Source organism: Meriones unguiculatus, chromosome 15, assembly GCF_030254825.1.
Source record: "Meriones unguiculatus strain TT.TT164.6M chromosome 15, Bangor_MerUng_6.1, whole genome shotgun sequence".
Lineage (NCBI taxonomy): Eukaryota > Metazoa > Chordata > Mammalia > Rodentia > Muridae > Meriones > Meriones unguiculatus.
The window spans coordinates 76,391,821-76,416,829 of NC_083362.1; the positions used below are offsets into that span (position 1 = coordinate 76,391,821).

General features: G+C 57.2%; 1 protein-coding gene across 1 annotated transcript; it reads left to right on the forward strand.

Moving 5' to 3' along the window:
• Nucleotides 1-783: 783 nt before the first annotated feature.
• Nucleotides 784-23,378, forward strand: Espnl (espin like). Its single transcript, XM_060367879.1, has 9 exons — nucleotides 784-1,077; nucleotides 2,146-2,336; nucleotides 3,612-3,798; nucleotides 4,407-4,589; nucleotides 10,978-11,109; nucleotides 16,514-16,628; nucleotides 18,075-18,178; nucleotides 18,798-18,989; nucleotides 20,409-23,378. Exons 1-9 carry the CDS (start codon nucleotides 784-786, stop codon nucleotides 22,026-22,028), a joined length of 3,018 nt encoding a protein of 1,005 aa, XP_060223862.1. The 3' UTR covers nucleotides 22,029-23,378.
• Nucleotides 23,379-25,009: the final 1,631 nt, after the last annotated feature.

Genomic DNA, 25,009 nt, shown 5'->3' on the forward strand with positions numbered 1-25,009 from the left:
TGTCTTGCTGCTGACAAGGCTGATGCATGCCTGTCCGTCTGTCTGAACCAAAGGGGAGGGGGGTCCTGATGTGTCACTGTGAAATGACTGCAGCCCAAGGGTTGGAAGGGACTCCCAGGAGACTGAGAGAGGCCCCAGTCAGCACCTTCCTGTGCACCGGGGTGACACCATGCTGGTCCTGAGGTTCTGACTTCCCCAGCCAAGGACCATGGATGGTCCAGACAACCCCCAAGAATGCTGTGGCCCGAGAGAGTCTCACGTCAATGCACACACACACACAGTGTCTGTGTGTGTCCTGGGGGCCTCCAATGATGGTATTTAGACACTGCAGTATCACACTTCAGGGGGAATTGAGGCGTCTCCTGGGCAGGCTGCTGGGCTCCCTGGAAGATTTGCTGGGGCAGGTTCCAGAGCCTGAGCTGACTGCAGCCGTGAACATACTGTTGGCGACCCGTCCCACGCCAGGAGCCCTGCTGAGGCGTCCTCCTGTCTCACTTTGCAGATGACAGCGTTCCGGCTGCCGAGAGGCAGCTGCTGCTCTCACGTGCACACCCCTTCCTCCAGGGCCTGCGCTGTCCGGGTTTGGAGGCTCCAGGCACCCAGCCCAAGTGGCTTGAGCCAGGCTTTGAGGGCCAGCCCCCAGGGCCTGCCCCCCTGTGGCTGCCTCCCATCTGCCCCGGGAGCTGCTTATCAGGTAACCAGAGCCCACAGCAGCGTCCACGCCTGAAACAGGAAGCCCTGCTGGGCCTGTATACAAGCCGCCACTGAGAATTGGACTTGAGGATGGAGGAGCAGCAGGCGCTGGTGGCCTCAAAGGACGGAGATGTGGCCGCCTTGGAACAGCTGTTTGAGGCAGGTGCTCTAAGCCCAGGCATCACTGATAACTTGGGGGCTGGCCTGGTGCATCATGCCGCCCGGGCTGGCCAGCTGGACTGTGTCAAGTTCCTGGTACAGAGAGCCAAGCTGCCCGGCAACCAGCAGGCACACAACGGGGCCACGCCAGTGCACGACGCAGCGGCCACTGGCAACCTGGCAGAGCTGTGCTGGCTGGTCCGTGACGGGGGCTGCGGGCTGCAGGTAAGGGAGACTAGGGTAGCTGGATGTCTGCTATCTGTGAATCTGGCTGAGACGAGTCCAGAAGGTCTGGTCCCTGGAAGGCCTGACCTCTCTCTCAATCAGAGATAAATGCCTATGCCTCCCCACCATGTGCCCACCTCCCAAAAAAGAAACGCAACGCAAAGCCCTTGAATACCAAGGCAGCACCATTAGTCACCCTGATGTCTATCCAGTGCTGGCACAGAAAAGTCACCTGGATTTTGCCAACGATGGCCTTGCCTATGTTCAGGATCCCATCTCTGACCAGACCTGATCAATAGAACCTGCTGCCCAAAGGGTCAAGAAGTGGGTTTGTAAAGAGACACCGGGGGCACTAAGGATCTTGGGGCCCTGGGAGCACAGGCTGGCAGCCACGCGAGTGAGAAGGCTCTCAGGTCTGGTGATCTTCCTGCTAGAACATTTCTGTGAGAGCTATCAGCCTCCTACAGGCTCGCTTGCCTAGACCTGCTTGGTGCAGGCAAGGGACTTAGAATGACCAGCTCATGACATAGAGCAGTGTGCTCTACCCTCCGCATGCCTTTCACCGACTTTTCCAATGAACACGGGGCAGAGGACAGAGACACTGGCCCATTTCCAGACTCACACTGGATCATGGCACCCTCAGGGAATGCTTGGGCCTGCCAGATGCTTGGCACTTTTAGGAGAAATGCCTTGGGGGCCATCCCCGGGCAGGGATGAGGGGCAGAGGTCTAGAGGCTCGTGTCCTGATACACCCATGGTAGGAATCACTGTGCTAGCAGAAGCCTTTCTGAGCATGTGCAAAATGTGTGCACAAACTCAATTGATCAGGAACGCAGGCAGCTGGGGGTGGGGTGGGATCCCAGAGCCCTGGCCTAGCCCCTTCCTCGGTCAGGGCTCTCTTTCAGTCTCGGTAGGGGATGGAGGAACCAGGCAGGGAGCCAGCTGTTGACATTATAGCACCCTCCAAAAGACTAACCCCAGGCAGCTGGTTCTGGCCTTGCTGGTCTTGCTCCAGCCAGGCTGTGTGGGGGCCTGTGCAGGCTCAGTCTTTTGCTTGTGCCCCGGTAGGACCAAGATGCCTCAGGTGTCTCTCCGCTGCACCTGGCTGCTCGGTTTGGACACCCGGCACTGGTGGAGTGGTTGCTACGTGAAGGCCACGCAGCCACACTGGAGACGCTGGAGGGGGCCTTGCCGCTGCACCACGCTGCCGTCAGCGGTGACCTAACCTGTCTGAAACTCCTGACAGCTGCCCACAGTGGGTAAGCCCAAAACCTCACCCAGAGCAACCGGCCCCCGAGGGAGGCTGCTGGTGGCCGCTGGGGCAGGCCTGTGACTCCAGAGCCAGAGGAAAAGCAGAGCAGATGGCATGGGTACAGGCTCTGCATGGGCAGGAAGGGCCTTCAGCATAGGTGAAGCATAGCACAGGTTGGGGGTGGGGGGCTGCAAGAATTGCACCCAAATAGTGCCTTCAGGTCATGCTGACTGTCCATCCTCCACACTGGTAACCCCTGGACTGGACCAACCTCATTGAATCCAAGGCCTTGTGCCCCACATCCTGGGTCTGTGGATGAGGGAAGGTAGGACCAGACCTACTGAGGCAAGAAGGCTTCAATTCTCTCTTCCTTCCTTCCTTCATTGTGTTCTGGTCAGAGCCCTATACAAAGCTCACCTTGCTAGAACAAAGGTGAGCAGGGGGCTTTGTAAAGAAAGAGACCCAAACCCTTGCCCCATGAGTAACCCAGTTCTCAGCCTCAGTTTCCCCTTCTGCCAGCTGAAGCTTGTAATAGCCTCTCCATGATGACGCAGAGGTGCCCCTCTGGGATGGATCCAAAGTCACTCAGTGAGCTTCAGTGTGTTTGTGAAAGCATGTCATCACTCCCCTGCCTGAGTGGCACCCTGTTCAAGGGGCCCCAGAGCTGAGGACGTGGGACAAGGCCAAGGTACAGTCGGAGACCGAGAAGACAGACCTGCTTGAGCCAGGAGCGGTTAAGACTGCTTACAACTAAGGGAGGCCTCCGTCCCCCAGCCCAGTGCACACTGCACTGGAGCAAAGCGAAGAGCTGCCCAGTGGCCTCAGAGCCGGGGTGCAGGGATGCTCCATGGGACAGCGACACCACTAGCCATAGTGGCCTGTAGGCAGAGAGGACCCTTAGGAGGTGGGGTCAATTCTGTGTCTCACCAGGGATGACTGAGATTGCAGACTCGGCCAAGACAATGACCCTCCCCATTTAAATGACTGACATGAGTAAGCTTGACCCAGACAAGGAAAGAGGGAAAGAAAAGACAGATTTCGGGGCTACGGCGCATGGCGCCCATTGAAGCGGAAGCTGGAAGGGATTAGGAAAACTCAGACGGTATGGCCAGGAGTCAGGGGTCAAGGGCAAGTCTGTGTCCTGGGGTAGGGCGTCACTGGGAACCAAGGACTCACCCAGGCCCAAGAGCAGCCTGCAGAAAAGCCAGACAATGCTGCTGCCCCGGCTTACCCCTCCCGGGTGGTTCTGGGTGCAGGCCTCACGAGCCTCCCTCCATCACAGAGGTGTGGACCAGCGGACGCGCAGCGGTGCCTCTCCACTCTACCTGGCCTGCCAGGAGGGTCACCTGCACCTGGCACAGTTCCTGGTGAAAGACTGTGGGGCCGACGTGCGCCTGCGAGCCCTGGATGGCATGAGCTCGCTGCACGCTGCTGCTGCCCGTGGCCACTACTCTCTAGTTGTCTGGCTGGTAAGGGGGCACTGTGGGGGAAAAGACATCCCGGAAGCCCAGGCCCTAGAGTCAGGTAGGCCTGGAAGGGCCCCCTAAGTAGGTGCTGTGGAGCAGACTCCACAGTGTCCTTACAGGGAAGATGAGGCCAGGGACAAAGGCAGGCCTCAAGGCCCTGTGGTGTTGACCAACAAGACAGGCCCAAGGCTATGTGAGCAGCTCTAAGCCAGAGCTACGAGGGAGGTGCCATAGCACCCAGGCCTCTAGCAAGCACCCTCCCGGAGGAGCGGAGCCCCCAGGGCTGCCTGTGCCGGCATTCTCCCCACCCTCCTACTGCTGAGTGCCCTATGCAGTGTTCCTCTCTTGCTGTGGCATTCGGCTTGTAGGCTTCCGATGCCCCCGTCCTATGCTCACATAATCTGCCCTGGCCTGGGATGCCACAGGTCACAGGGCATGTGGGATGATCCATCTCTGTCCGGAGGCTTCCAGGGGAAATCCCCACTGGCCTCTGAGGATCACAGCTGAGGAGCCCCATCTCTGCTCGGAGTGCCCCTGTCCCTCCTTCTTCAGAGTGTCCACTCAAGGTCCATCCTCAGCGGACAGCCTGTCTCCCTGGATTCTCTCACCAGGTCACGTTCACAGACATCGGCCTGACAGCACGGGATAACGAAGGAGCCACTGCCCTGCACTTTGCGGCTCGGGGTGGCCACACACCAATTCTTGACCGGCTCCTGCTCATGGGCGCCCCCATCATGAGAGACTCCTGGGGAGGGACTCCTCTGCATGATGCAGCAGAGAATGGACACATAGAGGTATATTGCCATGGGGGAGGGGAGGATGCCGTCCTAGGACTTGGAGCTGGCCCTTTGTCAGTGTGCCACTGAGGCCTCCCAGAAGCCCCTTGAAACAGATGCCATTACTACTGTCTATAGAGAGTAAAAGGGGGTAAGAGCAGGCAGAGTGTACACTCTAGGTCATGAGTTGGCTCAGAAAACCCCTTTTCTGCTCCAGGCGAGGCTTGGTGGTGTGTGGCTGAAGACTACGTGGTGAGTGCATCACCTAGACTGCTGGCCCTGGCGGCCCAGTCCAGGGAAGAACCTTAGAGCACAGCACATGCAAGGGTTAAAGCGCCAGGAGGAGCCTTGAGGACTGTGGCAGCAGGTGGCCTGCCTGGGTCTGGTCCCAGGCAGGTTCCTCCTCCCACACCCTTCTTGCCCTGAGAAACTTGAGCTCCATTTACCCCTCCCCCCACTCCTCATCTCTGCTTCTTGGATGCCTCATGAGTTTGTGATTTTTGACAAGGTTGCCCTGCCACTCTCCAGGAAGACTAGATTCATCTGCGGGGGTCATCCCTGGAGACAGCCCTAGTGTCCCAGCCTGCGTCAGAGTTTGGGCAGCTGTTCCTAGCAGGAGCCCTAACATTCAGGGAGCCACCTTAGCAATGCCAAGCAAGGGAACCCCACCCAGGTGAGCCAGAGTTGCTGAAGGCAGCCTGGGCCAGCCTATGGCAGCCCCATAGGCTTTTCTTTACCTCCCCTACCTTCCAGGCACAGCTTCCTCTCATCTGCCTCACTCTCCTACAATCCCTGTTCAACTCACTCCAGCTCTGTTTCCTACCTGGGCAAGGCAGTTCTGGAGAATAGAAGAGCCTGCCAGAGTCCTTGGGAACCCTCTCTGTCCTGTCTCATGAGGCTTACAAGATCCTGGGTGTGTGGCTGGCTATAACTGACTGTTAGCTCTCTACCCAACTCATTTCAGAAAGAAAGGCTAAGCCCAGCAAGGCGGTACAGACTTCTAATCCCAGCACTCTGGGAGGCAGAGGCAGCAGGATCTCTGAGTTCGAGGCCAGCCTGGTCTACAAAGTGAGTGCAGGACAATCAAGGCTACATAGAGAAACCCTATCACAAAAAACAAGAAAGAAAGAGAAAGAAAAAAGAAAGAAAGAAAGAAAGAAAGAAAGAAAGAAAGAAAGAGAGAGAGAGAGAAGAAAGAAAGAAAAGGAAAGGAAAGGAAAGGAAAGGAAAGGAAAGGAAAGGAAAGGAAAGGAAAGGAAAGGAAAGGAAAGGAAAGGGAAGGGAAGGGAAGGGAAGGGAAGGGAAGGGAAGGGAAGGGAAGGGAAAGGAAAGGAAAGGAAAGGAAAGGAAAGGAAAGGAAAGGAAAGGAAAGGAAAGGAAAGGAAAGGAAAGGAAAGGAAAGGAAAGCAAAGCAAAGGAAAGGAAAGGAAAGGAAAGGAAAGGAAAGGAAAGGAAAGGAAAGGAAAGGAAAGGAAAGGAAAGGAAAGGAAAGGAAAGGAAAGGAAAGGAAAGGCCGGGCATGCCCACCAATGCCCTGTCCTGTGGAGGTTCACCTGCTGGCTCTCGTGCGTCCAGTGCATGCCCACACCCTCCCTTGTTCAGTCATTCTCTCAACAGACACAGAACTAAACGTGTTTATCAGTGTCAGTGGGTTCTGTGGGGTGATCCCTCTGTGGGGTCCCGGAGAGCTGGGACTGGATTAGGATTCGGTGGTTACATGAATGGGGTGTACTATTGGGACAGGAGTATCAGCTCTGCCAGGACAGCCCTGCTCAGCGAAGAACACACTTGCACAGGGAACCTCTCAGGGCTCAGGGCTCAAGACACAGGTGTGAAAACCCTGCTTGTGAAAACCATCTGAGCAGAGGCACCCCATATGCTTTGCTACCTCAGTTAACTTGAGTACGCACGCGCACGTCTGACCTGCTCGTGCTGACCAGCTTGTCAGGAAGGTTCCCTTTGTAGGAATGGACCCACAGTATCCAGGGGACAGGCATTTTAAAGCCAGTGGCAGCAATTGCTGGGCCTGATGTTGGAGCTTCATTGGTCTGGCCCTTCAAAACTAATTTCTTTATTTTGCCCTTGGTTTTGGCACTATGCTTCTTCTTAGCCAAAAGCCCAAGAAGCTACGCAGGCCTTATTTTTACAACCGAGTCTCAGGTAGCCTAAAACTCACTACGTAGCCGAGAATGCCTTTGGACTTCGCGGCCTCTGCTCTGTCCCCTGGGTGCTGGGTGTCTCCTGGTTTGTGTGGTATTGGTGACTGGAGCCCGGGCTCCATGCATGCTAGATGAGGACGCTACCACCTGAGCTGCATCTTCAGCCACAGCAGCAGGACATGCTGAACGTTTGTCTGTCATGATTCCGCGTACAGGTGAATCAAGCTGTCCCCTGTAACCTGGGCATGGTGGTGTGCACCTAGAATGCCAGCACCTGGGGCACAGAAACAAGAGAATCATAAGTTCAAGGCCATGTGATAGCCTGTCTCAAAAGGGACAAACAAAACAAAAACCCAAACAATAACAACTACAACAACAACAAAACCTTTCATGTAATCTTTATTATTTATTTGTTATGGTTTTCTTTGTTTAACTTTTAACTCTGTTTATTTAGTTGTTCATTTTACATCCCACTTGTAGGCCCCCTCTGTCTCTCCTCCCAGTCCCACCTCCTCCCCTTCATGTAATCTTGACACAACTATGAAGTGAGCCTGTGGCAAAGATTGCTATTTAGCTTGTTAATTAATGAGGGGTCCATAATTCCAAGTGACCCTGAGAGAATAAAGAAGGAATGTTGAGAGCCTTCACAGCTGGGCAGAGATGCAGGTCCCTGGCCACTTGTCATGTCCACTTACTCCCTTCCTGGGGGCAGGAGTCTGGTGCAGGACATCAGAGGTCAGAGGTGTGGAAAAAGCAGGAAGCTCTGAGCAAAGCCCAACAGGACAGCTGAGCCTTCATCTCTTTCCCTGCCTTTCTCAGCTGCGTCTGACTCAACCATCCGGCCCTCCTGGTGTCCAGTGCAGGATTTTAATTATTTAGAAACAAAGTGTGGGGGTCGATGCTAGCACACATGGTGTTGTGTTAGAATAGTGAGCTAGGTATTAGGAAGAGGAGGCTCGGGGTGTCCTGGGGCTGAGGGTCCAGGACTCTTGTCCTCATCCACCCAGAGCTGCCCCTTGTCCACGGGGCAGCTGTGGAGCAGGTGGATGGAGGCTATGGGGTCCTCATCATAACCTTGGAAAATTTCTTAGCTTCCTTGTTCCCCTTCTGTAAACCGGAAGCAGCCAAAGCTCCCACAGTGGCTGGGAGATACAGCTGGAGCCTGGTATACATGGGACTCATGGAAAGGACTTGTGTGCTCCCTGTCCCCGGCTCCCCACCGGCTGGGGACACAGTGACATCAGCATTTCAGACACAGGGTTTGAGAAGCTGGGAGGGTGAGATAGAAAGCAGGTCAAGGGAAACTTGAGGGACGACCATCTTCAACAGTTCTGCTTCTTTAGTTTTTAAAACTTCCGTCACACTCTCTCTTTAAATATAACAAAACCCCAGGTCTACATCTTCCTTCCGCCTAGCTGTGGTGTGGCTGTGTGTGCTGTGGTGTGGTGAGTTGCACACCTGCAATCCCAGCACTTGGGAGGTGGAGGCAGGAGGGTCAGGGGTTCAGACTCAGCTACGTAATAAAGTAGAAGTTAGCAGGGCTACAGGAGACCCTGTCTTGGGGAAGAGAGAAAAAAAAAATACTTGGTCATTTCCAACCTTTCATTTTTGTGTGCTTTAAAATGATCACCAGATGCTTTTAGCCCTGTTCATTAGAAGGTCTGTTTCTGAAGTCTTCCTCTCTCCTTCACTGTGCTTTCTGCGGCCGACCTGCCATGAGGGGACAGAAGGCAGGTGGGCCTGGTTTATCCCACCGAGAGTTGCTGAAACTCCTGAATTTGGGCCCTGGCATTTGCCATCGCTGTGTAAGAGCCTCAGCCGTTTTCTCTCGGGCAGCGCCTCTGCCGCGCTCTGTCCCTCCTCTCCTTCTGGGGTTTGTATTAGATGTGCGTTGAACTTTACTACCCTGTGTTAGTCACGGAGGCTGCGCAAATCGGAAGGGGGAAAAGCTGGTTTCCGCTCTCAGTTTTGCAGTCTTCAGTCCACCTCCGTCCTTTCTTGTTGCTGTGGGCCTGACAGGAACACATGGGGTGCGGCTCGGCCCTGTGTACCTCACCTCCGAGAAGGGGAATGAACAGGGATTAAGGTCCCAGCATTCCTTTCAAGGCACACCCCACTATCTAACACCCTTCTACTGCGTCTCAATGGCGCCACAGACTGGAGACTAAATCAGGCCCCTGCAGGATGTCTGTGTGAATGAGCAGCTGCTGTGTTCGCTGCTGCCTTTCCGGGTCTCTCTGCAGGATCTGTTACTTTGTTTAAAGTTATGTTTTGAAATTAGCTTATTAACCAGTGGCTTCCCATGCGGCATTTTCAGGCATCCTTAGCTTTGGTTACCCACCCACTGCTTCCGACTCTCCTCATCCTCCCACCCCACCCTCACTCCTTTAACTCCCAGAATCCCTCCCTACACACACACACTGCTTCTTGCCCCCCCCCCCCCACACACACACACTGCCTCCTGCATGTCACATGTATTCTGCTATCCTTGCAATCACTTTTCAGCTGGGTTGCCAGTTTGGCTTCCACATGGCTTTTCACCCACCATCCCTTGGCATTAGCCTTCCCGATCGTTTCCACCTTCTATGCCTCTCCCTGCTGTGTTCCAATGCTCCACTTGATTTTGTCTAACCTCCCCTCCTTCCCCCAGTGTGGGCCCTCCAGGCCCCTCTTAGCTGTCTGGCATCTACTTGTGCTTCAAGTTAAACACGCACAGACTTGAAGCTGGATCCACGTACGAGAGAGGTTTCTTTCTAGGGCCTTGACCACCTCCTTCAGTACAAATTTCCCCGTGGGTCAGTTCTGACCAGTGTGCCCTTCACTCGTTCAGCCTCGGTTCTTAGTTGCGTTCCTATCTTCATGCCCCATCTGTCTAGTTTTCAATCTATTGTATCGAGCTTTTTTGGTTTTTGTTTGTTTGTTTTGAGAAAAGGTGTCATGAGTCCCAGGCTGGCCTTGACCTCACTGTGTAGCTGAGGGTGGCCTTGAACTCCTGCTCTTCCTACCTCCACCCGCACGTGCAGCTGTTGCAGGTGTGCACCGCCACGCCTGTTGATGGTGCCAGGCCTTCGTGCACAGCACGGGAGCACTCTGCCAGCTGAGCCACATTCCAAGCCCTGCAGCACTTCTGTTGTCTATGACACCGTGTCTGCATTTTCACACTTGGGTTTTCTTTGGAAGCCATGATCATGGTGGTTTTTCTGGACCCATTTGTTAGGGTCAATCAGTTCTCATTTCCTTGCTTCATTTCTGTGAATTGTGCTGGGCAGTACAGTTGGAGAATGGTCTGTGGGTATAGATGGAGTGATTACCTTTGCCAGGCAAGTGTGAGAGCCACAGCCTGGGTCCGTTTTAATCTTCATGCCAGAATGGAGGTGCCTGGGCCTCCTTGAAGCATGAGGTAGTCAGCTGACTCATAGGTGTCCTGAACCTGTAATAGGAGGTTGTCAGCCAGCCTGCACTGTGCAGCTCCTGGTCTCCTCGGTCCCTAGTTCTTTAGGCTACTGGGGGGACAGCCCTGCTGGTCAACACCTTTGCAGGACAAGGTGGAGCTGAGTGTTAGGCTGGGCCTCCTGCAGCCTCCTTCTCCCCTGGCCTAACCTAGTCTGCCCTCAGTTCCTTAGCCTCTCGGAAGCTTTCGGAAGGCATGTTGTATGTGTCACCCTTGGGCTGGCCCCTTGCTTCTCCCTTCTCCGCAGTGGCCCATTTGCTCCCCTGTTTTCTCCTGCTATGGCCTCCTCAGATGTCCAGGCTGGCACCTTGGTCATCTCTCCCCAGCCACCTCTGCTCACAAGTCTGCACCTAGGGGGTCCTTCACACTGCCAAAGTCCTCCTCCCCCACCTACACCCCTGGCACTGCTGCCCCCCACTCCAGCTGTACCTTCTCTGCCCATCACTCCCTGGGGCCAGCCTTGGTGCTCAGTGTCCGTCCTCCCCATATCCTCCACTCTGCAGACCCCGCAACCTTCCCTCCAGGGCACTCAGCCCCTCCTGCTACCCCAGGAGTCTCCTACAGCTGACCCAGCTTGGATGGCTTATGCCTCAGGTACGCCTTGCTTCATCCATGAACTCAGCTAGCTCGCTGACCTGAGAAAGATGCTCAGTCACCTCTGGAAGGGGTCTATGAGGAAAGAACTGAGCCATTGGTCGGTTGCTGAGTGACCAAGCCTGCAGGCAGGGAAGGGCCTGACTGTCCGCATGGACACCCAGCGAGCCATGTGTGTCATAGGGCATCCCTTTCTCCACAGTGCTGCCAGACCCTGCTCTCCCACCACGTAGACCCCTTCCTGCGGGATGAAGATGGGTACACAGCCATGGACCTGGCCGAGTATCACGGACACCAGGATTGCGCCCAGTACCTGCGGGAAATGTCTCGGCCGGTAAAGCCTCAGGGGCTCTGTCTATCCTAGAGGACTCACCTCTCTCACCTCCAACACTGGACAGGGGCCAGGCTGCGGGGGGGGGGTAGGGGGTTGAGCCAGGGTTGGACAAGCTATGCCTGCTGTATGAACCACAGAAACAGTGTCATGTCTGTGTCTTGGGGACATTTCTTCTGGCTGAGCATGCTCAGGGGTGGAAGTAAGACCCCCACCCTGACTGACTAACCCTTGGGCTGCCTGTCATTCTCAAGTGGCAGTAGGTCCACTTCACTTCAGCCTTAGGCTCCCCGCCTCTCAGAGCCAGATCCTCCACTATCCTAACTGGGCAGGGTCCAACAGGGGTTTGCTGACTGAACAGATAAAGGAATTCACAGAGAAGGGGGTGATGTGAATAGGTGGCCAGAGGGAGAAGACAGGGGACAGGGGAGTGGGCAGGCTGGGGGGTGTTCCTTGTGGATGTAGTTTGGTGACTTGGACCCAGCTCTTCCCAGTGTACTCCCTACACCCCAGTTCCTCTCTCCTGATTCAGCCCAAGGCAGAGACCATGATAATTTTGTTAGTTCTCATTGGTGACCTGTCCCAGCTGTGTGTAGGTGAGGGGACTGAGGTTCAGGAAGTGAAGGAACCCCTAGGGCTCGCTGAGGAGATTCTGTGTTTCTCTTTCCATGTGGTCCTAGCCAAACTTTACTGCTTGAAGTCTGCAGCAAGCCCTGCACAGCGTGACACAGTTCAAGTAGGCCATGAGGACTCTTGTGGGGCTCCCCCAGGGGTGGAAGTCTCAGAATCTAGGATTCAAGTTTTGGAAATGGGCCAGTGACTAAACATCAGGCGTGGCTCTCAGTGCCGGATGCTTGCTCTGGCTGAGACTGAAAGCAAGTGGTGACATGGCTAGCTTCCGGAAAGTGAGCAAGAATGCACATTCTGGGCCCAGAGAGACCCACCCTCTGGAAATACCAGGCTTCTGTCCTCACTGAGATCTACCCTGTCCTGGGTAGCAGCTGAGATCAGGAGGTGGGAAGGGCGGCCGCTCTCCTGTGCCCATTGCACAGCACCTACTCCCCTGGACCAGGTCTCATCTAGCTTCCAAGAGTCCCTGACTAGACCCCACCCCAGGCATGATGGGAATTCCAAGGCTAGCGCTCTCTGTCCAAGCAAGCTCCTGGCCTTCCATCTTCACAGCCGGATGTAGCCAGCCCCTCCTGAACCTAACCTCTCCTCAGGGAGAGGGTCTCTGCATCTTCCCTTCCCCACCCTGCCCCCAGCTGAGGGCAGCCAGCCCCTCTTGCCTTCCTATGGCTGATCTGGTCCTAGCTGTGTCTTTGAAGCTGTATGGGACCCGAAGCAGCACCTTCCCAGCTAGCCTGGGCACTGCAGTACCTGGCACTCCCGAATCTGCATGGATGCCTCCCCTGTGGCTTAACACAGCTCCTCCATTTCCTGTACCCCAACACTTTCCTCTCTGCTTATATGTGAGCACCCTGCAAGCCTGACACTTGACCCTGTATGGGCTCAGTGGTGTATATCCCAGGGATCATTCAGAACGTCATACTTAGGGCTAGAGCTTGGTGATGCCGGCATGCCATCTTGACGGTGCCTGGTGACATCGAGGGGTGCCCGACTCCACCACCGCTGAAGTTGCCCCACCTCGTGTGGGAGGACAGGCTGAGGCTGGCGGCAGGGGAGCACGCCTGATGCAATATTGATGGAAATGCAATATGCAGAGGTCGTCGGCGCTGGCTGTCTCCTGTGGGCCGAGGAGATGGTGAAATCCATCATTCCCCGGACACCGCTGTCCTGAGATGCTCCCAGGGGACTTGCGGGCCCAGGAGAGGCAGCTTGAGTGCCAGGCTGCCAGTGTCAAGAGCGGTTCCCTGAAGGTGCGCCTTCAGCCACCTCTTACTTCCGGGGTCTGTGGGGCCCTGGCAGACCACCTGCTGAGCGTAGGGCCTGCATGGAGCCCTGGGCAAACTCGGGCCTTGCTTTCCCTGGACCTCGGTGTTTCTCTGTGCAGTGGGAGGCTCGGCCTCTTTTCCTAAGTGGGACAGAGGCCAGGCGGCTGTTGAGGCGGCAGCCTGTACCCACCTCTCTCAGTTGGTAGCCTGATTCCCTGGAGTCAGTGGGAGTCGGGGTTGTTTCAGACATGTTAGCCATTCAGAACAACCCTAGATGGATGACATCTGTGCGTGCCCCAAGCCCAGGGAACGCGGCCCTCATCCCTCATGGCCTGGGCTGCCGGTTTGCCTACCTTATACTCAGTCCCACCAGTGGGGCGCTGGATCCTCTTGGGCACACGGCACCAGCCTTGACTTTCTCATCCTCAAGGCAGGTCTGAAGCCCTCGTTTGGGGACATAAGCAATGTCCCTCTTCTGCTCTCGTGATGGCGTCAGCTTAGTCTCCCCTCTCTCACTGCCGAGGGCCCTAGGGCCCCTTCATAGACACGCAGGGAAACTGGAGCTAGGGAAGGCTGGGGACTTCCCTGGACAGAGCCCTGCCTTGGGGCGGAGTGGAGGTGGCTGCCCATAGTAATGGAATCTCAGCTGTGGTGAAAGGTGTCCAGCTTCGTCTGAGGTCATGATTTTCTCGGCCCGGGTGGCATTACAGGCCTGTAACCCAGCTCGCCACAGCTGCCCTCCATGATTAATGCATGGCAGGCTCAGCAAATGCTCAAATCTCACCCCAAACAAGGAAAGGGATGGCAGGCAATGGAGCCAGAGGGACTGCCACCCTCAGAATGGCCGTCCCAGGCATGATATGCCCAGCCATTAGAACTAAAGGATGGAGTCTGACACCTGCCTGCCCCCTCCCCATAGCAAGGATTCCCTCAGGGTCCATGGCCAAGACTGGGAGGCAAGGATGCTGGGGTTCCCGTTGCCCGGAGGGCACCGTAGTCGCGCTCCCTCTGCCCACCATCGGAGGGCGCTAAGCGGTTCCCTGTGGACGTAGGGTCGGATGTTCCCATCATGGCTCATCATCAACAACAGCCGTGAAGTGGCGAGGAGAGCCAGAGGGCCCATTCAGACCAGGGTCCTGCAGTCCCCAAGCTGTGGGGCTGTTCTGAGGCTGAAGTCCATTCTCCCAGCCCAGGCCGACATCCAGCCTGAGGAGGCTGCTGCCAACCCCACTAAACCCCTGATCTTTCTGGGATGAGGCAGGCCAGGGCCCTTTCTGCCCATTCTCTTGACAGAAGATTGAATGGCAGGGAAGGGAGCTGAGGCTCCTAGACGAGAGCGCCTTTGTCCCCAGATGGTATGCTGATGGTCCAGATGGCTGCCATGTGTATCAGCCGAGGAGCCCTGAGCCTGGGACAGCTCCACAGCAGAGTGAGCTTTCTGATTGTTCCTGTCCTGTGACATCACCCCTGCAACCGTCCCTAAGGGTCAAGCTCGGCGTCTGCAGAGAGATTGCCAGGCCCCAGAGCTTCTGCTGCCACTCCTTCAACTGTGTGCAGCTGTGAGAGCCTGGTTTCCCACTATGTGCTGGGAGAGACACTGTAGGTTGGATCATCTCAGGTCCTCCACGTCCCAGAGGTCCGCACCTAGCCCTCTACTGTGGGGCGGAAAGCTCCGTGGTAAGGGATCCCACACCTGGCCCCAGCCTGTTGGCCACCCGACACCTGGACCTTCAAATATTAATGCGATACCTCCCACTCCGGGGCACAGCAACAGCCCCTGGCAGCTGGGACCGGGACAACCACGGCCCCGGGCGCTCGGCTGCCCAGCATTTGCTTCTGAGAGCCGCCCAGGCTGAAGCAGGCAGATGTTCCAGCCCTGCAGGCCCACGTGCAGGCTCCTGGGCTCTGCAGACTCCCAGGAAAACTGAGGTGCACAAGAGGGCATATGGGGTTCATGCTGCTTTCTTTTCCCTGTGACCTGGTGAGCTGAGGGTGTTGGGCGGTGCGGGAGTGAAGAAGCTGTTTGCCTGGGCAGTGCAGGCTGTCACACTGGTGGGGGGAGGGGAGCAGGCAGAAGACCGTCTCTGCAGGTGTGGGTAAAATTTGGAAGCAGGTGCAGCAGAGGTTCCTGACAGAGCTTGGCTGTGGGTCACATATTCTGAATCACAGCTGGTCCAAGCCAGAGCCCCTGCCCTGCTCGGGGGGATCTCACCAGCACCATTTTCGGGGCCTGCCGGCTTCTCCTGTGCCCGGGAGGGAGGTGTTGAGGCTTAGACGTGACTGTGGGGTGCATGCCCTGTGTGCCCCGTTAGCTGCAACCAGGATTCTGGGTGTCCACATGCCAGAAGGGCTCCGACATTAACGCAGCCCTCGGAGCTCAGGTGCCTCCATCCTCAAGACAGGGTCAAGAAGCCTTCCACATTATCTCAGCCAAAAGGCGCCAAGCCCAGCTTGGAGGAAACGGGGATGGTGAGCCAAGCTCCACTCTGCGGGCCTCACATCTCTTCTCCTTAGCCAGCACCAGTAGGAGGAACAGGAGCTTCAGCTTCCTGGGTCAGGCGCCACAGCCGAGCCTGAGCAGAGCTGCACTGGGCAGCACATTCAGGTCGAAGGCTCGTCTGGCGGTCAGCACCTGAGGACAGTAGGGGTGGCCATGGATGGTCAGCTACCCAAGCTAAACGGGGAGGGGCCGCCTCTCCACATTTGATGTTTCTGTTTTGGTGTGGCATGGACACTGAAAGCAGGTCCTGGCTTGCACCTTTGCCTGTGGCATATGGTCCCTGCTGCTCAGCCCTCACGTATGGGCTGAAAAGAAATTCAAGTATCCCATCTTGCCTCTCTACCCAACTATCTTCTTAGTGGCTGGACAAGCCAACCTGTGGCGCAGTAGTTTGGGGAAGGTTGAGCAGCTTGACTGTCCAAGGCCAGGCTCTCTTAGGTGCTACCTCAGCCCTGGGCATAACTCAGAGTCTGTGCTCAGGCTCCCTGGACCCTATGTGGCCTAGTAGAGGGAGCCTGAAGCACCAACATCCTTACTTGAAAAAGGGCTGATGGGCCTATACGGCCCTGCCGCTGCCTTCCTTATTGGAGCTCACTGACTCCCTCCCCCACGTTATCCTCTGGCTCACATCAAGGATCCAAGGATCGGGAGCCAGGTGAGTCTCAGCCCCAGGGAGGCGCACATGCCTGCATATGTCCATGCTCCCATCGGTGTGGAGCTGAGAGAGGCGAGCACAGCTAACTCAGGAGCTAGCCCTGGAGCGAGGTTCACCTAGCACCCCCTGAGCTGGGCCCTGAAACAGGTGGAGGGCACAGTCTGCCAGGAAAGCCAGCCACTCAGCATGGGTGGGCAGGGAGGCCAAGAGGGGCAGGATCCGGGGCCTCCCTCTTGCACGCTCTCTTCAGGCCCTCTCTGAGTTGCACAGGCCTCCAAGATATCCCGCACGCTTGCCTGGCAAGGCTGTGACAGACCCAGTCCAGACTCACCGCTGACTAGGCGCCTCCACCCCCAGGTGCCAGTCCTGATGACACCCCCGCCCCCACCATTTCCACCTCCTCCACTGTTGGCTGCAAGGCTCTCCCTGGAAGATGGAAGAAGAGAGGACTCAGGACTCAGGAGTCCCTCGCGTGAGTGCTTGGCCACAGAACTGCTCTGGGCAAGGTGTGGAGGAAACAGAAGCCAACTGGGAGGACGTTCTCAGAGTCGCTGGGCTGGGGAGGACTGTCTTGGAGGAGCTGGGCTGGGGAGGACCTTCTTGGAGGAGCTGGGCTCGGGCAGCTGAGCACATAGGGTCAGCCCTTCTCAGAACCTCTCCTCCCAGGGTTCTTTTGCAGTCTGACATTTTCTGTCTTTGCTACCAAGACCACAGTAACATGAGCAGAATTGAAAGCGGCTGGTCTCAGTGGAGCTCAGGCCAGAGACCTCAGCAGGCCAATGAGCATCAGGAGAAGGGAGGGCCTGCCATCTGAGGGTCACCACCCTTAGAGGAGCGTGACCAGCCCTTATCAGAACGCCATAGGATGGCGTGAAGATATTAGCGGTGTCACACGCAGTGAGGCTTTGTCTTGACTCATGGATGCGTTGCAGCTACAGGCTCACGTGCAGGAGCTGGTGTCTGCCTGTGTGGGCAAGCGTGTGTGTGTCTGTATGTGTCTGTGTCTGAGTGTATGTCTCTGTGAGTGTGCATTTATAGCTCTTTGTATGTCTGCATATGTACTTGTGTGTCCACACATGAGTGTCTAAGGATGTCTGTGTCTGCGTGAGCATGCATGTGCCAGTCTGTTTGTGTTTCTGTATGTGTGAGAGCATGCCTGTGTCTGTGTTTGTCTACCTGTGTGTGAGCATGTATGTGTCTGTATTTGTGTGTGTCTACCTGTAGGGTGTGTCTCTGTGAGCATACATGTGTCTGTGTTTGTTTACCTGTGTGTAAGCATATATGTGTCTATATTTGTGTTTGACTACCTATGTATGTTTCTGTGTGTATGAGCATGTATATGTCTGTGTGTGTCTTCCTGTGTCCCTCTCTGTGAACATGCATGTATCTGTGTGTAGCATATGTCTGTGTGTATCTACTTGTGTGAGTGTAAGAGAGAGTGTATGTGTCTACCTGTGAGTATGTCTGTGAGTGGGTCTATGTGCCTTCCTAGGTGTGACACAGAGGTGACTTGCTTGGGGTTGTGGTACTGGTGTGTGTTTAAGTGCACAAGGGATGTGGGTAGAAGGAGGACAGGCTTTGGGCTCTGACAGGACTGGGCTAGGTCCCAGAGCCTTCAGGTCTTACGGCTCTGCCCAGGCTGCAGAGAAGTTGGGAGGGGCTATGGCAGGCAGAATCAGGTAACTATAGACTTTCCAGGTAGCCAGAGTGGGGCAGGCCCTTTTGAGGCCTCCGTGAGAAGCCTAGCATTTTGCCTCTGACCCCAAGGGGACTTTGGGACAGGGCTTCAGGGTCTTGAGCTCCTGTTAGTGTCCCTGGAAGGGCAGGGCTAGCCTGGGTCCAGGAGCTCCAGCTGGCGTCTCTGTTCTCCTGTGCCCCTGCCCTCTGATGCCCCTCTGACTCCAGCTGTTTTTAGCAGCTGTAACTCTCAGCCCAGACTGGCCTGGTCAGCCTGTCCCAAGGGAGCCAATGGCCTGCACAGCCCCTCCGAGGGTCACATCCAGTGTCCCCACTGCCCCTCAGGTGAGTCTCTGCTCTTCCCTCCCTGTCTCTCCACCTCCAGGCTCCTGTACCCCACACTTTCTCAGCCCAGACAGCTGTGACCACCTAAAGTTCTGCGGTGACAAGAATGTCAGGGAAACAGCAGCCAGGCCCTGTCATGGGAACAGAGCCATTCTCTGTCATCCCAGAGTCCTGACCTCTGGACTCAGGGTCAGAAGCTGCTGTCACAAGAGGCAACCAGATACCTTCAGAAGGTCCTGGACCCCGCTCCTCTGGAGTTTCCAGTTAGCCCTCCTTGCTCACCCCAACTTTTCCAGTCCCACCTTTCCCTGGGTTCCAGAGAACTCTTAGAATTGCCAAGTGATGCTGGTCCTCTCAGAGCACACAGTTCAATAAAGGCTCTGATAAGTCCTGCACTGCAGACCTGGCGGCCAGGCACTGTCAGCACGTTTTTGCCATTTAGCTGTTTCTATATGGTACGCTCTAGGTAACCTTATCTAGGCCATGTTAGACACCCCCCCAGTTTCAGGGAGGGAGGAGCACATCCTCAAACTCAAGGTCTGCCTGGCCTTTATTAGGCTAGGGACCTCTTTCTCAAGCTTAGATACGCTTCGGGCCTGCCACCTGCCTGTCTCTGCAGGGGCCTGACGTGGAAGCCCAGGACCCTCATGATGGCCTGGCCGCTCTGCAGCTGGATGGGTTGCCTTCAGGAGACCTGGACATGCTGGTGCCCACCCAGGACGAGCGTGGCCGGCCCATCCCTGAGTGGAAGCGGCAGGTGATGGTTCGGAAGCTGCAGGCGCGCCTGGGTGCAGACTGTCCTCCAGATCAGGTGCCACAGGAGGGGAAGGAGCCAGAGGAGGAGCACCGGGCCAGAGGGAGGGGCAGAGCCTGAAGGAGGAGGGTGGGGCTCACCAGAGGGGGCTGGGAGTTTGGTTGGAAATGGGGGGGGGTTGGGCAGGGAGTTAGAGTAGAGTGGGGAGGAGGTGTGGGTGTGGGATAGTGGGGCAGGAGGTGGGAGGACGGAGGTGAGGAGTGGGATGAGGAGGTAGGAACATGGCCGCTGAGTGCCAAGCGGGGGTGGAAGGTGCCAGTGGGATGCTCCAGTCCAGACTGGGAATCCCCCCGCTACTGTGTGGTCCCAGCTCCCTCTCCTGCCGTCCTGTGGTTCACAACTGGGTCACGGGGCTCCAAGCAAGGCATTTATGGCCTCAGAGGAAAAGGCTCCACGGGTTCTGTCACCTACCAGACTGGGCCAACCCTACTGTCCTGCTGCTTAGATTGTTGCAGATACCAAAAGGAGAGTACAGTCCAGTGAGGGCAGGGTGTGTGGGCAAAACCATGGGGAAGGGCAAAGGAGTGTGAAGTGGGGGTCTGTGTGTGGGGGTCACCTCTCTGGGCAGGTGACCTTGAACGGTCCTGAGGTGAGGTGAGCAGGCCCCAGCGCTGAGCAGTAGAGACTGCGGGATGGAGTGAACGGGGGGGTTTGGGGGAGGGGGAGGCCTGAGGGGATCTCGGGCGTGCAGAAGGTGCTTGAGCAGTGAGGGGACTATGCTTTGGCCTGGCCTTTCTGGATACTGTCTGAACAAGCAGAGCTAGAATCCCCCGCTCCAGACGTGTGGATTGCACTGTGTCAGGGTTCAGAGAGGAACTGTCCAGACAACGCTGTCCCTGGGGGCAACTGGGAGGAGGCTTTAAAGCCAAAGTAGGAACAGTCCAGGGACAACTCTTCCAGCCGCAGGTGCTAAGGACTCCTGCCTGCTTCGTATGTTCAGCCTCCAAGAGTGTCTGCCTCCTGCCACATCTGCAGGGCAGTGGCGGGAGGGCGGCCACCAGGAAGCCCCTTGGAGTCTAAGGGTGGGCTCATGGTTCCACAGGGACAAGAAGCTCTGAGACAGGGAGGAGGGTTGTGAGGGGTTTAGAGTGATGCCTTGCCTCAGGCAGAGGCCTCTGTGCTGGCCCCTTGCAGCCGGACACTGCCTAGAGCAATGGTGTCTGTCCGGAGGCTGGCGAGGAGGTAGGCAGGGTTGCTCATCTTGACATCAAGGGCTGCTGGAGGCAGGCCATGGGGGGCAGGCCGTCTCCATCTTCCCTCAGGCTCCGCTCTGGACTGGGTTGGCCAGACACCAGCTTCCCTTTGTAAAGCCAGGAGAAGGCCAGCTGGTGTCCAAGGGCTAGGCTGTGGGGAACCAAGCAGAGCACTGGTGAGTGTGAACTGTAGTGGCTGCTAACCCAGCCTTCCTGTGCCCAGGATGAGGGCCAGAGCCACAGCTCAGGCCGGAGCTCAGGCCCCACCCCCGCGGAGCAGGCGACTTGGAGGTATTCCCAGACACACCAAGCCATCCTGGGCCCCTTCGGGGAGCTGCTGACGGAGGACGACCTCATCTACCTGGAGAAGCAGATCAACGACCTGCAGCTCCGGCGCCGATGCCAGGAGTATGAGAGCGAGCTGGGCCGGCTGGCAGCGCAGCTGCAGGCCCTCCTGCCCGAGCCCCTGGTCAGCATCACTGTCAACAGCCACTTTCTGCCTCGCGCTCAGGGGCTGGAAGACGAGGAAGCCCCGGTCCCGGTGCCTGAGCCGGAGGCCTCGGCGGAGCCCGGGAAGGCGGAGGCCAGCGCGCAGCCGCTGCCCTTCTGGTGCAGCCACATAGGCCGCCTGGTGCGCAGCATGTCCCTGCTGCTGAAGGGCATGAACGGGCTGGCGCAGGGCGAGGAGAAGCCGCCCACCCCGGTCCGGCAGGACCCAGGCAAGGAGGCCGTGGCCTGCCCAACCCGGAGCGAGGCCCAGCGCGAGATCCAAGAGTGCGGGGTGTCGGTGCGGACGCTGCGGGGGAACTTCGAGTCCGCCCCGGATCTGCCCTGCACCTCCAGCTCGGGTCCCTGTGAGCTGGGGGCGCGGCCCGGCCAGTGTATGCGAGGCTGCTGGTCGGTGCCGCCGCAGCCCCGAGGCGACCCAGGGGGCGGGGAGCCCAGGCCCGGCGACACGGAGGAGGCCAGCGACTCGGGCATCAGCTGCGAGGAGGCCCCGTCGGAAGCTGGCGCGGGGCCGGGGCTGGACCTGGCCAGCCTGCGCAAGGAGCGCATCGTCATGCTGTTCCTCGGCCACTGGAAGAAGTCCGCCTACACGCCCGCGCTCAGGACGGCCGCCTGCAGGACCCTGGAGGCCCGGCGTGCGCGAGCCGAGGGCCCCGCGCCGGCCGGGGCCTCGCGGCCACCCTCCCCGCAGCCCGGCGGCGGCCCCCGGCTCGGCCACCTGTGGCAGCAGCGCGGCATCATCACCCACCTGCTGGGCACCTGGAAAGCCATCATGGCGCACGTGCCGGCCCGGCAGCTGCGGAGGCTGAGCCGCAGGGCGCGCGGGCCGCTGTCCCCCGAGCAGTTCCTGCCGCACGTGGACGGGGCACCCGTGCCCTACGACAGCCTCTCGCTGGACCTCTTCCTGCTCGGCTACTTCCAGCTCCTGGAATGCGACCTGCCAGCCGAGGAGCGCAAGATGCGCCACCTGCTGTGCTTCGAGGTCTTCGAGCACCTGGGCGCACATGGCTGGGAGGCCGTGCGCGCCTTCCACAGGGCGGTGACCGACGAGGTGGCCGCGGGCCGCCGGGCCTGGACCGACGGCTTCGAAGACATCAAAGCCCGCTTCTTCGGCTCCGTGTCCCACGGTCCCCCCTGGGAGGGGGAGCCCGGCCGCGAGCTCGGCCCCTCGCCCCAAGCTGCCCTCCCTGGCAGCGGCCCGAAGCCTGCGACTCCGAGGCCGGGGTCCGACTCCCAGCGGAGCAGCTTCAACAGTGGGGACATCTGTGGCTACATCGACCGCAGCTTCGCCTTTTGGAAGGAGAAAGAAGCCGAGATGTTTAACTTCGGAGACTGACGGTTCAGCGGGTAGAATGGGATTCTGGGGAGGTTTGGGGTTCCTCTTCTTCGTTCTTTGCGCTCTCTGGGGGTCAGGTGAAGTGGGCGTGGTGATGGCTGACTCCAGTCCGTCTTTACAGAGATCGGAGATGGGGTCCATCTCTTCTGAGCAGTGACTTGAGGTCAAAACCTTTCTCGTTTGTGAACATAGCCCGCAGGCCCTCAGCGGCCATGTGGGTCGGATGGTCCTACAGCCAAGTACCTGGTGTCCCAGCACTAGGACCCCATGCCAGTCTTGCTTTCAGCAGTCACGTGACTGTCTCTCCTTTCAGTTTCCTCATGCAGGTGCGCTCAGCTACACCAACAGCTTCTCTGCACTTCTCTTTGGGCCTAACCTGGGGCCTGCCTCTGCTTCTGCTTTTGTTTTCCTAGCAACCTATCTGTAAAACCGGAGGGGGCTGTGCCTAGTGCGAACAGTCTCCCTGGCAGGAGGGCTTCTGTGGAGGAGACCCCGAAAGCCCCAAGGCAGACAAGTGGCCCTGCCTTGATTCTCCTGCTGGTTAGTCATGGTTGCCGCTGCCCAGTGCTAGCAGCATCCTTCCTCGGGCACTGCCTGATCCCTGAGGCTAGGCTCCCCATCAGGCCTTTGTCTTCTAGCTGACCAGCTGGAGACAGTGGCAGGGCCACAGGAGGGCCCTAGGAGCAGGGGCACCAAGAATGTCCACCAAGAGATGAGGAGTCCTCAGAGCAGAAAGGCTGGTTCCCTCTGAAGGGAAACTGAGCTTCTGAAGCTGGGAGCAGCAAGGGCAGGACATGCCAGGGGTGTTTGTGGGAGCATGTGGGAGTCCCCCACATAATAGAGAAAGGAGGCCAAACACCCTTTCAGATTCCAGGGACCATAGCCTGGTGCTAGAGGGAGCCCCCAGACCACCGACTGCAAGATAGGGCTCTATTCCAGCTCCTGGTGACAGGCAGAAGAGCCACCACCCAGCTCGTGGGGCCCAGGAGAACAGGACTGGAACCCATGGGGGACTTTGGGGTGGCTTTTTGAGGAAACTACAATAGGCCCTAGAGGCAAAGGCACAGACAATGGTTAAGAGTCTCCTGCGGTGTCCCTACCACTGGGGGGAGCAGCGAACCCTAACCTTGGACTTCTGGATGATGATGCACAGGCTGTTGGCTGGAGCAGAGCCCGCAGACTCAAGACTCGGTAGGGGTCCCATGGCAAGAGACCTCCAGGGAGCTAAAGCTGGCATAGCTAATGGGTGTTGGTGCTGGAAGAGCCACAGAGGGCAGGCCTCCAGCCCTGGCCCTCCCTGTGACCTGCTTTGGGGGGACTAGACCCTTAACTTCCTCGGCTTCTAGAGCTTCATCAGGAGCTGGAGCTGGATGTGTGTTTGCAAAATAAAGTTCCTGTTTCTGGCTGGTGCATACTTGCTTATCACCCCAAGCCCTGGGGAAGCTGCCTGTGTCCACGGAGCCTGGCCGTTGAGTGAACACTCAGACCCTGGCTCACTCAGGGCAGCTGCAGCATATCAACCCCCAAAAGGATTCAGAGTCCTGCCTACATCATGGGATCAGGGATGTGGTGCTGAGCCATCCCAGGTCCTGGTGAGACTGAAGGGTTGGTAGGTGGGTTCTGCCCAAAGGCTGACTCAGATGCTCACTGGCCTGTGGTACTTCCGCAAGTAGACATTAGGGGGCAGGGCACCTACAGGGTGGTGACAGTCCTCTTTTCAGAGGGTAACAAAGGCTGGGTTGCAGGTTGGGAGGGAAGCAGACAGCCCTGCCTTGGGTCTCCTAGGCAAGAAGTTGGCACGCCCCGTCCTCATAGGCTTTGGACCTCAGTATCTCAGCTAAAAGGTCAGACACATACTCTCAGGGACAGCCACAAAATCTGGAGTATCTGGAGCTAGGTGGGATGCCAGGCAAGGGAGGTTAGTGACTCTAGGCTTGTGGCCCAAACAGAAGGCAACCTGGAGATTCTGATGCCCCGGCCTGAGTGACACAGGTAGCTGATTCTTAAAGATACTCTAGGTAACTCGGATGGCTTATCCAGCAGGCGAGGAGACCTGGCCCTCTAGCAGCTCACCTATGGGGAGCAGATGCCCCACATAGGCAGAGGCTAGCCCCTCAAGACTACAACCACAGTTGGACACATAAACCTGTCTCTGTGCCAGCAAAACCCCACTGAGGACCCAGAGCCCCTTAATACTTGTCCTTGAGGCTTCCAGGTGAGTTAGGACCCTTTTGTCGGTCTGTAAATGCGTGCAGAATGAACACACAGAGAAATAGAAACCACGCCAGGGTGAAAGAAATAATGCTATTCCCAGATCGGCAGGGACGCATTGCAAAATCGATATTTTAAGAAACAACCATGAAGCTCATTTCAAAGAAGCACAGACAAAGGAAGCTGTCCCGGTTTGCACGTGAGCTCGTGTTTGGACTCTTGGTCCCAGTGGGTGGTCCTGTCTTGGTAGGATGTGGAACCTAATGAAGACAGAAGCTGAGCAGAGGAAGTAGATCACTGGGGAAGGCCTTGAGGTCTTATAGCCCAGGTCCAGTGTCTGTCTGCTCTCTATTTCCTGATTCCGACACAGTGCGATACCTGCTGCTCCTGCTGCCATGGTCTCACCACCATGACGGACTGCGTCCCCTCAAACTGTGAGCCGGTATAAACTCTCCTTCTTTAAGTTGCTTCACCACAACAAGAAAAGTAACTGATACAGAAGCTCTGAGGCCAGCCTCTAAGAAGGTCCCCAGAGACCCCGTCCCTGCGTAGTCTCGGCTCATCATCCCCTCCCCCCAGGATATGGCAGATGCTGGGGTGTCATCTCTGATCAGACCATGAAAAATGCTATGACTGCAGTTCTGTGGTGACTTCTCTACACTCCAGGAAGCCAGTAGTCAGGTGAGGAGACAAGCTGTGGAGACCCAGGGGGTGGGTGGGGACTCGGTCTTCCCCACCTAAAGCCCAGCAGGTTTCCAATCCAGAGCAGC

Bases quoted from the DNA above. Each gene is read 5' to 3' on its own strand.
- Espnl (XM_060367879.1), top strand. From the start codon at position 784: ATGGAGGAGCAGCAGGCGCTGGTGGCCTCAAAGGACGGAGATGTGGCC. The intron at 3,799-4,406 runs GTAAGGGGGCAC...TTCTCTCACCAG, and splicing joins ACTCTCTAGTTGTCTGGCTG to GTCACGTTCACAGACATCGG. The intron at 4,590-10,977 runs GTATATTGCCAT...CTTTCTCCACAG, and splicing joins CAGAGAATGGACACATAGAG to TGCTGCCAGACCCTGCTCTC.